Source organism: Gopherus evgoodei, chromosome 1, assembly GCF_007399415.2.
Source record: "Gopherus evgoodei ecotype Sinaloan lineage chromosome 1, rGopEvg1_v1.p, whole genome shotgun sequence".
NCBI lineage: Eukaryota > Metazoa > Chordata > Testudines > Testudinidae > Gopherus > Gopherus evgoodei.
Window position 1 is genome coordinate 308,650,109 of NC_044322.1, and position 12,730 is coordinate 308,662,838.

Here is a 12,730-nt window from a genome sequence, read left to right on the forward strand (position 1 = left end):
ATGTGAAACTCAATATAAGATTTTATTATACCTTTTGAAGAGATTTTGAGAGACTATTTAAAGTGAAACTGCCAACTTCTGCTAAGTGTTTTCAAATGCAATGAGGATGTGGGGTAAGCAGCAGTTTTGGATTCTGTACTGTTTATTTGATATAGATAGGAGGCAATCATAGTTGGACAGGAATTGAAATAGGACTCTGCATGAATATGTGAGGCCCTGCAAAAACTAGGGACAGCCCTGCTTCCTTAGTTATGTCTGAATATTCTGAGGGGTTTTTTTTGTTGTTGTTTTTTTGAGGCAGCTCTGAGGGCTTCAGAGAGATCCCCCAATATCCTGAGGTTAGTCTGCTCAAACTCTCCCTTAAAGTTTTGGAAACCTCGCATTACAGAAAAAATGCTGGGTTTAGAGAAGTTGTATCACACATCAACCATTAACAGAAACTGTTTCTTAATGACACTTTGTCTTTAAAAGCTTGTTGGGATTGTGGGGCAGTTGAGTTCCAGAGTTCTTTGATTCTTAAATACATATGGTCTTGGGGTGATGAATCGTAACCATAGAAGCAAAAGTATGACCTTTCAAATTATCTACATTTCTGATGAGGAAATGTATTTTATCGCAGTGGATTAGACCAATTCTGCACAGGTGTTATTTTTAGTTGTCTCAGGCGCTGCATCTTCTCCCAGGGGAGAGACTAATTTATTTCTTACAGTTGATAGCTTAACAGTTGCTGGATACAAGACACACATTATTCTCTCTTCAGACTGCCCATGAATGTAGGGATTCGGTTTCTCAATCAGAGGAGTGTTTGTGGTCTGAATCTTTATCTCCAGATAGTAGCGTAGTCAAATAACTGGAATGAAGCTATTTCATGAAAAGAAAACTGCAATGATGATATCCCTGTGTTGTCTTCATTTGGTACTAACGTGGAGACTAATAATGAAAATTATATTGAATGGGACATTTTATATGTATATTAAAAGCAGGAGAGAGACAACATGAAAAAAACACAAAATACAAAGGCGTGACAACTAGCTGGGGCTCAAACTAACACATTAAGAATTTTTTCCTTGACTACTAGGTTGTAAACCTATTTTTTGAAGTTGTGTGTTACTACCATATATACTCGTTCATATGCCAAATTTTTTTAGCAAAAAAGAAGGGACACACCGGAGAAGGGGGTCGACTTATGAATGGGATAGAGAGGGAAAAGTGGGACACAGCCTCTCCTCCCAACGGAGGGAGCAAGGAGAGGAAGCAGAGCCAAAAGGGAAGAGGTGAGGTCAGAGTCTCTCTGCTTCTGACCACGCTGCTCTTCCCCCCAACCTCCGAAGCAGCTGCAGCTCTGGGGCTGGCAGGCTGCAGCTATGTCACTCGGCCCCGCCCCCTAGAGCAGGCTGTGGCTGCACCATCTGGGCGCCAGAGCACACTGCGGCCTTGCCGCCTGGCCCAGCCTGCTGGAACATGCTGCGGCCGCACCGCCCGGTCTGGCCTGCTGGAGCAGGCTGCAGCTGCGCTGCCCAGCCTGCCAGAGCAACTCCAGCCAGGCCAGAGACATCCTCCCTGGCGGTCCCCAGATAAGGTGGGTGGGGATGGGATTGGTGGGGGAAGGTCCTGGGCTTGGGGTTGGGTCATGTGGGGGGTTGGTCACAGGGTTTACTCCCCTGACTTTCAGCTTCTCCCCCTCATGCGGGAAGGAACCAGACGCAGACAGCTTGTGTGTTCAGGAGAGCGCCCCGCCGTGAGGCGTGGCAACCTTTTTATTCTTTCAGTTACAGCGTCATGCATAGCTTACAGCCTTGTTTACTTGTTTCGCATTGGTGGAGGACTTTTTCTTCCCCTTTTCCCCTCACCCACTGCATGTGGGCAGAGCGTGCTATACTTTCCTAATCTTGTGATAATATGGAGTCAGCATTCTGAGACAAATCAGCATTCTGTGGCAAAAAGGGGGTTTTGCAGGGGGCGGTTTCTGGTGGTTTGCCAGCCAGGACCGATCCCTACATCTGCCCCTTTTCTTTTAAAAGGAAAAGGCAGGCTTTTGTTTGGACCATGGGCACCCTTGGGTGCACAATGAAATTAAGGAGGGGATGCACTGAATGCCACAGCAGGCGAGCACGAGGAATAAGAGGCAGAGTCCTCCATAGGTTATTAGCTGATGTAGCCAACCCCATCCTGGCAGCCAGCTAGATAGCCAGTCCCACCAGGATGAAAATGGGTCACTGTTAATTTGGATTTGAGCAGTAAGATTCTTAATAATGGCTAATTGATTGTCAATAGCATGAGAGTGATCAGAAATATTAAAACAACACATATCATTAACTTTTTCACAGCCATAATGATGCAAAAGCAAAAGATAATCAATAGCAGCTCTATTTTGCAAAATACCATGGCGTAACTGCATTTGCTCTTCATTAAGCAATGCCACTGCAATAGACGTGGCATTAAGGGCTTTAACTGCAAAACAAGCCAATCGATTAAGATTTCTACTATTACTAATTGCTAAGCCAGGTATACCAACTAAAGAAGCAGCCAGAGCCACATACTCAGTTTTGGACAGGAGCTCAACTTTGGAATCGCAATCAGCTGACAGCTGAGTATACGAACGCTTTGCTCGTGGTGTATGCTCAAACCGGGGAATAAGAATGAGGGATAGACGGCTGATGCAGCAATAGGTGCCATCAGTAAGATTAGCTGGGATATAATTAAAGGTCCGGTCAGTGCATGTCCAGAACCATCCAGGGGGCAACTTTATGTGCTTGTAAAGGTAAGAAATATTATATGGCCTGGAACAATTTAGGGGGGTGGCAGGGAGAGTAACACAGGTGTGCGCTGTGCAATTGGTCATACGTGCACAGCTAGCATTTAAATCAGCAACATAAGGGGTAAGCAACTGAACAGCCCCATCTGGAAGGCGTTGGGACTGGGGTCCCCAATTATGATAGGCTGAAAAGCCCAGATTTTTAATTGTGGTGTTGCTTTCTAGGCTGGAATAAAACCAGGTACTATTTTCTATCTCATTGGCATTATGGCAAACTGGGATAAGGCATGTACCAAGTAACTGTCCTACTGCTGTTTGCTGGGAAAGGCAAAAATCAGTACGATTAATAGAAAGAGCCAGAACCTCCCATACATTGGTAGCTGGGGAATAGGGGGGATGTATTGCTGCCCAGACCCCAAGGGCAGACAAACAACAAATATCATTATGCTCAATAAAACACAAGAATTAGCATTTAAACAAGCAATGAGGGCAGGTAAAAAATTCTCCGGGGACTTCTCCTTATCTTGTTGCTTTAGCAGGTGGTCAGCCTGTTGGGAGAGAGACTTTATTTGCCCCCACGTCACTGGAGCATTGGGCGGACCACGGCATCGCTCTTGAGACAGAGTCACTGTTGTGGTCACCAACGAATTAAAGTTGGGAATAGGGTTGTTAAGGCCCTGGTGCCACGCCATGCTGTGGGTCGCTGGTGGGGTCCTCCTTCCACGGACGTATGTAACGAGCTGGGACCCACACCGGTCCTTGTGGCGTGCTGACGGCCGCGTATCCCCGCCCCCAGGTTATCAAAGGAACTGGGGCACTCCACGTAGTGCCGGGGAGTTGCCGATACGTCACTTTCGGGGCGGGGAGTTCCTCCTTGCACCTAAAGTGTTTTTGTAAGCGGGAAACATAATGGGTACCATCAAAAACAAGATTTAAATGATTGATTGTATATAAGACGTGTGCTAACCACTCCTCCTTGTCTGGCAAGGTGGGCGGAATTCCCTCTTTTGTTTTTTGTTGGAGGAGAGCTGTTTTTAAGGTGCGGTTGGCACGCTCCACAATGGCCTGGCCCTGTGAGTTGTAGGGGATGCCAAAGGTGTGCACAACGCCCCAACGGGAGCAAAATGCAGCGAATTGCTGAGAACAGTATGCAGGCCCATTATCTGTTTTGAGCTTGGCTGGGATGCCCATAACAGAAAAGCAACGAACAAAGTGATTGATAACGTGTCGAACGCGTTCTCCTTTATGGGGTGTGGCCCAAAGGTAACCTGAGTAAGTATCAACAGTAACATGAAGAAAATTCCAAGGGGAAAAAGGGGGAAAACGTGTGACATCCATTTGCCAAAGCTGATTGGCGCCGAGGCCGCGGGGGTTAACGCCAGTGGGAGGGTAGGAATGAAGGGAGGAACACTGCGGGCATTGTTGGACAACAGCCTTAGCTTCATCCAATGGGATGGAAAATTGTTGCGCAAGCGCTTTAGCATTTTGATGATGAAAGGCGTGGCTGGAGGTAGGGGAGTGAACCCAGGAAATGCGCACTTGTGCATCAGCATAAGCGTTGCCTTCAGATAACGTTCCGGGGAGGGGGAGGTGGCTACGGATATGTGCAATGAAGAATGGATGGGTTCGGGCACGTAACAATTGCTGGAGGGTAAGGAAAAGGGCAAGGAGTGACCGCTCCATGAGTGGAGTAACATAACTGCCGGCTATAGCAGTGCCAACATTTGCAACATAAAGACTGTCTGTAATAACATTAAGTGGAATATTGGGGAAGTGAGAAAAGGCTAAGCAGAGAGCAGCAAGTTCTGCTCGCTGAGGGCTGGTTTGGGGAGTAGTAAATTTTGAATGCCATTGTGCGGCAGAACGCCAGGAAACCACGCCGCGGGTGGGGCAGCCATCAGTAAAAACTGTAAGTGCATCAGCTATAGGGGTGTGCTGGCAAAGGTTACGAAACATAGTGGGAATGTGACGAATGGCATGTAAGCGGGGATCTTTGTTAGTGTGATAGGAAAGAGAACCCACAAAACCTGCCAAAGCCAGTTGGAGGGCATCAGAAAAAGCAAGGGCTGATTCGGTGCTGCGCAATGGGAGAGGAAGGACAATTTCCACAGGATCTAATGCAAAAAGGGCGCGGCAACGGTGTCGGCCTTTGGTAATGAGCTGGGCGATCATGAGCTCCAAGGGGGACAAGGTATTAGGAGGAGAATGTGGGAGGTAAAGCCATTCAAGAATATGTAGCGGGGCAGCAGCAGGCTCCTGAGCCACAATGGCGCAGGGCTGCAGGGTGTCACAGAGACAGATTAACTTTGGTGGCACATTCTCGCAGGCACGATCCACCCAGCGTTGGGCTAAAAGCTGATTTAATGCAGTTAAAACAGCCAATTGTTCGGTAGAAAGGGTAATAAGATCTGAGGGATGTTTACCTTGAGTGAGGGCCATAAAGAGGGGACGCAGTGTTTGAGTGGTAATTTGATAATAGGGGCGGAGCCAATTAATAGCTCCCAAAAGCTGTTGTAAAACCACATAAGTGACAGGGTTGGGAAGGTGAAGAGAAGGAAGGATTGGTACGGAGTAGGTGGCGTGAAGCTTATGGCCCAAATATTGAAAGGGTTCATGGATCTGAACCTTTTCAGGGGCAATTTGTAGCCCGTAACCCTGCAAAGAAGAGGTTAATTGACTAAGCCACTCCTTCGGGAGGACAGGGGCGGCAACCAAGATGTCATCCATATAATGGTAAACAAGGAGAGAGGGGAACTTTTGCCGAAAGGGGGTTAGGGCAGTGTTTACATAATGCTGGCACAAGATGGGGCTATTAAGCATGCCTTGAGGGAGAACAGTCCACTGATAACGTTGGGTTGGGCAAGAATTATTAAGGACAGGAACTGTAAAAGCAAAATACTTTTTATCTTGGTTCTGGAGTGGGATGGAGAAGAAACAATCCTTTAAATCAATTACAGCCAACTGGAAACCTTGGGGGATAAGATTTGGATTTGGGGAGCCGCATTGCAGGGGGCCCATGGGCTCTAGGATTTTATTAATGGCTCGCAAATCATGCAGTAGCCGCCATTTTCCTGATTTCTTTTTTATCACGAAAACAGGGGTATTATAGGGACTGGTGGTGGGTTCAAGGTGTCGGGCTGTACATTGTTCTTGAACTAAGGCATTGAGTGCGGCCAGCTTTTCGGCGGGGAGAGGCCACTGTTCCACCCAAACAGGGGAATGAGGTTTCCATGAGAGGGCTAAGGCGGTGGAAGTAGCTGCCATATGAAGGCAGAGAAAATTACCTTAACTAAAGGGGTGAATAGAAAAAGAATTCACGATAAAGGTGGTCCAACTGTTCCCAGTCGGGAGGTAGGGCACTTAAGGCTAGGCACCAGTCACGGTCCTCGCCGTACTCCTCCTCATAAAACGCCGCAGGCGGTTGGTCGGCCGGGTTGGTGGCTATAAAGTATGCTTCAAAGTGGCCTCCTATTTGTCGAATATACAGAAATGGGCGAAGGGCCGCAGGGCAGGAAGTTTGTGAATAAGAGCGTCGGACAAACAACCGGTTACGGTAAGAGGGGTCACATATTACTTTATAGGCATTTTGTGCAGCTGGGTTGGAGTCATCACAGTGTATGCCAGTGTTGAGGAGGGGGCTGACAAGAGCCGTATAAATTTTGGTTGGAGGCCAGCTTTCGTTGTAAAAATGATTGTGATACGGGTGCATAAGTTTAAGGAAGTACAAGCGTAGCTCCTAACTGAGAAAGGAGATCTCGGCCCCACAAGTTGAACCCAATGGGAAGGATACAGGGTTTAATTTGAGCCACTGTTAGTTGTGTGGCAGGGTCCACCACTGGTAGCCAGTTGCTACTTCGTTTGGAGGCTTGGCTACCTCCAACACCCCACACCGAAGGGGCCACTTCGGAGGGCCAGGAAGGGTCCCACTCCTTATCTGCTATTACTGAGACGTCAGCCCCAGTGTCTAAGAGCCCCGTCAAAACCTTACCGTGGATCTGATAAGAACAGGTAGGCTTACGATTGTGTATGTGTTGGAGCACGGCGGCGACCTGAGGGTGGTAAGTTGAGTCAGGTGTTACCTTTTCGCCGGTGGTGGGTTGCAGGGGGTCAGCGCGTGTGGAGCCAAATCCCCCTGTACGTTCCTGTAGGGAAACTGCGGGACAATGGTAAGGAAGCAATAACAATTGGGACCAGGACTCCCCTTTCTTAAGGGACAGCGGAAGCTGCCCCCAATATTGGGCATAGATCGTGCCAGTATAATCAGCATCGATGACCCCTGGGACTGTCATAATGCCTTTATAGTGAGCGGAAGAACGGGGGAGCACAAGCCCCACCGTTCCAGGAGGGAGGGGGCCCCGAAGTTGAGTGGGCATTAGGAGTACCTCCCCGGGGAGCTGAGAATTCATGTCTTGTGCGTTTTCCAGATCGATGCCCGCACTGCCAGAAGTGGCAGGGGGAGGGAAACCGCTCTCTCCCTCGGTTAGACCGGGGCCCGAGGGGAGCCCGACTGGGAGTTTCCCGAGGGGGTAGAGCGGCACTGATTAGCCCAATGGAAGCCTTTGTTACACTTGGGGCATTTTTTGTTCGGGCGGGTTCCACCCCCTCCTCCTGGTGGTTGTCCCTGCTCGTGGCTAGCTCCTCCCCCCGGCGCCCGGCACTCCCGGCGAAAATGGCCCGGCTTGTTACAATTAAAACAATTGCCCAGAGGTTTGTTGCCGGCGCGCAAGGCTCCGGCAAGCAATGCCATGGCGTGGGTCTGTGTCCCCACCTCGGCACAAGCCTGGATCATGTCCGCCAAAGAGTATTGCGCGCGGTGAATGACTGTTTGGAGAATGCGGCGACAATCGGCATTGGCTTGCTCTGCCGACAGCCAACAAATGAGTTCTTCTTGGGCTTCTGGGTTATCAATTTGTCGGGCAATGGCTTCTTTTAATCTATCTACAAACTGATGAAAAGGCTCAGAAGACCCTTGTCTGATACTAGTGAATGACGACAAGGGCTTGCCAGTCGCGGGAACGCAACGAAACGCTCGCATGACGGAGAGTGCGGTGCGTTTGAAGGATTCTTTCGGGAGCTGCAGTTGCGCATCCACCTCCGCGAACTGTCCTGACCCATAAATTTGGTCAGGAATGTTCTCTGCAGAGGAGCAGGCCAATGCTGCAGCCCGGAACTCACTGTCCCACACACAATACTGGGCGGGAGATAAAATCATTCGGAACAGGTGTTTCCAGTCTGTCGGTATCATAGTATAAATTGTGCCTAGCGCCTCAACAAGACCCTCCACATAAGAGGACTTAAGGCCGGATTGGCGAATCCAGTTATTCAGTTCGCTAATAACTTTGAACGGTAATGGGTTATGTGTAGCAAGTGTTTGTCCGGCCTCGTTCAAGCTATAAGTAACTGGATAAAGGGCTGGGAATTCTCCCTCCCATTCCTCCAACAAGGGGGAAGCTTCTGTCGCTATTGCCTGCTGGAGAGCGGCTTGCACCGCGCTCTGAGTCGGCGAGGGCGAAGGGGAAGGAGAAAGAGGCGACGGTAATGGGGGATCAAAAAGGGTAGGACTGGGAGCCGTCGCCCTAAGGGGAGGACAAGGGGCTGTAGGTTCCGTGACCTGGGATGAAGTTGGGGTAGGGGTGGGAGAGGCAAGCGGGGGCGCCTCCTTCCACAAGTGCCCGATTGCCTCTGCGCAGCGTTGCCACAGCAAGATGTGTTGGATGGGCGCTCGTGGCTCTTTTCGAAGCCGTTCGCCTATCTTTTGCCAGTCAGAAACCTCGAGAGACCCTCTCTCGGGGTACCAAGGGCACTTAACCTCTATAACATGGAGTAAACCCTCCACATGTTGCTGTGCTGCTGTTATGCGACCAGTTACCTTGAGTAACTTAACCAGCTCTTTCGCATGAGCCTTCTGTTGCACGGACAAGTCCCCCCCCATACTCACGAGGGAGTGCGCAAAGACGCACTGTGGTGCACCACGGCTCGACCGGCCGGTGGGTACGGAGGGCTGGAATCACGTCGGGGTCACCAGATGCGGGAAGGAACCAGACGCAGACAGCTTGTGTGTTCAGGAGAGCGCCCCGCCGTGAGGCGTGGCAACCTTTTTATTCTTTCAGTTACAGCGTCATGCATAGCTTACAGCCTTGTTTACTTGTTTCGCATTGGTGGAGGACTTTTTCTTCCCCTTTTCCCCTCACCCACTGCATGTGGGCAGAGCGTGCTATACTTTCCTAATCTTGTGATAATATGGAGTCAGCATTCTGAGACAAATCAGCATTCTGTGGCAAAAAGGGGGTTTTGCAGGGGGCGGTTTCTGGTGGTTTGCCAGCCAGGACCGATCCCTACACCCTCAAAAAAATTTCCCTCCCAGTTCCTGTCCCAGCCCGTAAGGGTAAGCAGCTGGCGCGCTGGGACACTTTGTTTACTGAGGTTTACCTCTGTGCCTGCGGATGCTCAAGGTAAATAAACCATCTCGGCCCACCAGCGGCTTATCCTGATGGCCTGGGAGCCAAAGTTTGCTGAACCCTGAATTATAGGGTCGGCTTATGAACGGTTTATAAAATTTTTCCATTTCTATTTATCCATCTTGGGGCGGAGGGGGGGGGTCAGCTTATAAATGAACCAGCTTATGATTGAGTATATATGATATTTTGTTCACTATTTTATAAATGTAAACATAGCCAGATCTGTGGTAAACAGCTACTCATGGGATTGACAAAATATAGTTACTTAAACAGAGATGTTCAGTGCTTACTTTGTAATGAAAGAGGTGTTGGGGCTCAAACAATTAGGTGCTGGGGCTCAGGCAAAATATTTACTTTCATAACTGATGCGGCAAGCCCAGAGGTGCCAAGGCTGTGAACTGCCAAGCCTAGAGGTGCTTGAGCTGAGCCTTGGCACAAATAAAGCAATGGAGGTGTTCTTCTAATTAAGCTGGAGGAGCCTTTTACTCCACCTGTACAGTACATTTGGGATATAATCTGGTTTGCTTCTTGATAAAGGTGTTCTCTTGTACAGATTTCATTGTAACCTTATTAGAATACTTCATCTTGTTTTTCTTACTGCATTTTAGGTTTGTCGAGCTCACATTGTGGCTACTGTCTACCTACAAAATATATACTTATTTGCATAAACATTTGGATACTTATACTTCGTAGATCAGAATGCCTTTCAAAAGCGGATTAGAATTAACTGAGTTGCAGAATATGACTGTCCCTGAGGATGATAACATCAGCAATGATTCAAATGATTTTACAGAGGTAGAAAATGGCCAGATAAATAGGTGAGTATTTTTCCACTGATGCTGTCTATCCTGTGAAACACACTGTTTAAAAACAGCATTCTAATTTTCAGTATATCTCTTGAATTATTCATTACTGAGTCATGCTCCATTTGAAAATGTAATTTGAATTTCTTATATGACATCTGTTGGGCATAGGCTGCAACAGCAGATAAAGCAAACAGAGTAGCAATGTATTCATCATTTTGAATTTTTCAGATGAGTCTAATAAAATGCATAAACATACAGAGTAGCAAAATGCTAACATTTCAAAATATCTGCATATACAATACAAAAAATAAAATAAATAACATTAAACCAACAAACATTTTGGGCAAATATAGGATTTTCAATAAAGGCTGTTTCACAATCTGATGTATGTAACCACAATGGTTGCAAAAATGTTCTTTAGACTTCTGTGAATTGATAGCTCATGCTGTTAACAGGAAATGTAGATCATATCTTCCTGTCTGTTTAAAACTCTCAGCAAATGAGAATGTATATCAAACCTTTGCTCCTAAGTTTGCAATAGCAAAAACCTAATAGAAAATGCACTTTTAGAAAAAAGTGACAGATTTATAACTAAGGTTCAAATTTAAATGTAAAAAAAAAAATTCTCTGCTCAGCAATTAAAGTAAAATACAATTATTAATTGATTACTTAAAAATTATTATAGCGTTTATTTTTGTATACACTTTTTGTTAATTTAATACAATAGAACAATATTGTTTCCATCATAATAAACCCTTCCAAGCCTTATTGCAAAGTAAAGAGTTAAATTTTCAGGTTTTGAATAGTCTTCATATTTATGGTAAGGATCTGCTGTTGTACTAGAGTGGCTGGCTGTTTCTGGGGCTTTTTTGAGCTGGAAACAAAGCTCCTCTCTGTACTCCTTATTACACCATATGCGGAGTTTTTCAGCTAGAGCACCTGAGTGCCATGTAAACTCTTCCCATTTAACAGCCTACATTCAGCAACATGACTTAAAAAAGACATCAAAAGTATACAAGTTCCAACTCACTAGAAGCCCAGGGCCAAATTCTGTTTTATATGAATAGAAAAAATCTGCATAGTGAGTAATAAAATGTGAGTTCTCCCTCAGAAAGAGGGTGACTGATTTGCACCTCATATGTAACTGGAAGGGGAATCTGTTGTCTGCCCCCAACAGATCTCAGGACTCTTGAAATTGACATTGCAAATGTTTTTCTGTTTTCACTTGCTGTAACTTTCTGAAAATGAATAGTTTTTAAAATGTATGAGAAATTCGGATGTAGATAAGCCAAGTCAGACCAATCTGATAGATGTGAAGCAAATCTGTAAAACTAGCAATGAGATTAAGTACATTTTAACAGCAACATATGTATCTAAGTTTGTCTTGGTTTAAGGGATAAACTTAAAAGGGAATTATACAGGAGAGATGATGACTAAGACTTCTTAAGATATTTTCCATCAGAGTGTATCCTTGAGGAACCACAGACAGAGCACAGAAAATCATTTTTAAAGAGAACCTGTAAAGTTAGTAGACTAAATGCATCCCTCATTTAACACCACTGAAGTCAGTGGATATACAGACATCTGAATATGGCCCATAGTCAAAACAACACCACATTCTCATCATGCATTGCCAGTAATAAGGTCATAGCCAGGGTAGTGAGAAGTGTAATAGAACTTTAAATTGAAAGGTGCAGGGGTATAATATAGCTAAGGCTTCTGATTTAAGATTTAACCAATAAACACTGATTAACCTTGTCCAGATTCCTCCCCCACTCTGAACTTTAGGGTACAGATGTGGGGACCTGCATGGACACTTCTAAGCTTAATTACTAGCTTAGATCTGGTAACACTGCCACCATCCAGAAATTTCAGTGTCTGGAACACTTCCTGTCCCCCCAAAACCTTCCCCTCCCTGGGCAGCCTTGAGAGGCATTTTCACCAAGTTCCTGGTGAACACCGATCCAAGCCATTGGATCTTACACAAGGAGAATTTAACCATCCCTCCCTCCTTTCCCCCACCAATTCCTGGTGAGTCCAGATCCAATCCCCTTGGATCTTAAAACAAGGAAAAATCAATCAGGTTCTTAAAAAGAAAGCTTTTAATTAAAGAAAGAAAGGTAAAAATCATCTCTGTAAAATCAGGATGGAAAATACTTTACAGGGTAATCAGATTCATATAGCCCAGAGGAACCCCCTCTAGCCTTAGGTTCAAAGTTACAGCAAACAGAGGTAAAATCCTCTCAGCAAAAAGGAACATTTACAAGTTGAGAAAACAAAAGTAAGACTAACACGCCTTGCTGGCTGTTACTTAGAAATTTGAAACATGAGAGACTGATTCAGAAAGATTTGGAGAGCCTGGATTGATGTCTGGTCCCTCTTGGTCCCAAGAGCGAACAACCCCCAAACAAAGAGCACAAACAAAAGACTTTCCTCCACCAAGATTTGAAAGTATCTTGTCCCCCCATTGGTCCTCTGGTCAGGTGTCAGCCAGGTTTACTGAGCTTCTTAACCCTTTACAGGTAAAAGAGACATTAACCCTTAACTATCTGTTTATGACAAACCCACCCCCCCATCCCCCGATACTAAAAAAATAAATAAAATGAATAAGTAAAGGAAATCAGTGTTTATCCAATAGATACCAGAAAACCCCCAGACATAGCTACTCAATTCATGCTGATTTCACCCCTTGTGCAGTTTGTTTATATAGG

The 12,730-nt window shown here is 46.2% G+C and overlaps 1 protein-coding gene across 6 annotated transcripts in view; it reads left to right on the forward strand.

Annotated features, from left to right (window-relative positions):
* SLC38A1 (solute carrier family 38 member 1) overlaps positions 1-12,730 on the forward strand; it is a 52,672-nt gene that overhangs the window by 16,907 nt on the left and 23,035 nt on the right. For 3 of the 6 annotated variants that reach the window (XM_030548892.1, XM_030548897.1, XM_030548898.1), the window contains exon 2: positions 9,822-10,031. In XM_030548892.1, coding sequence (XP_030404752.1) covers positions 9,913-10,031 — 119 coding nt within the window. In that variant the 5' untranslated portion in view covers positions 9,822-9,912. Of the gene's footprint in view, positions 1-1,445; positions 1,580-4,585; positions 4,665-9,039; positions 9,208-9,821; positions 10,032-12,730 lie in introns of those variants that run through there. The other 3 variants (XM_030548893.1, XM_030548896.1, XM_030548894.1) reach the window with 3 other exon arrangements.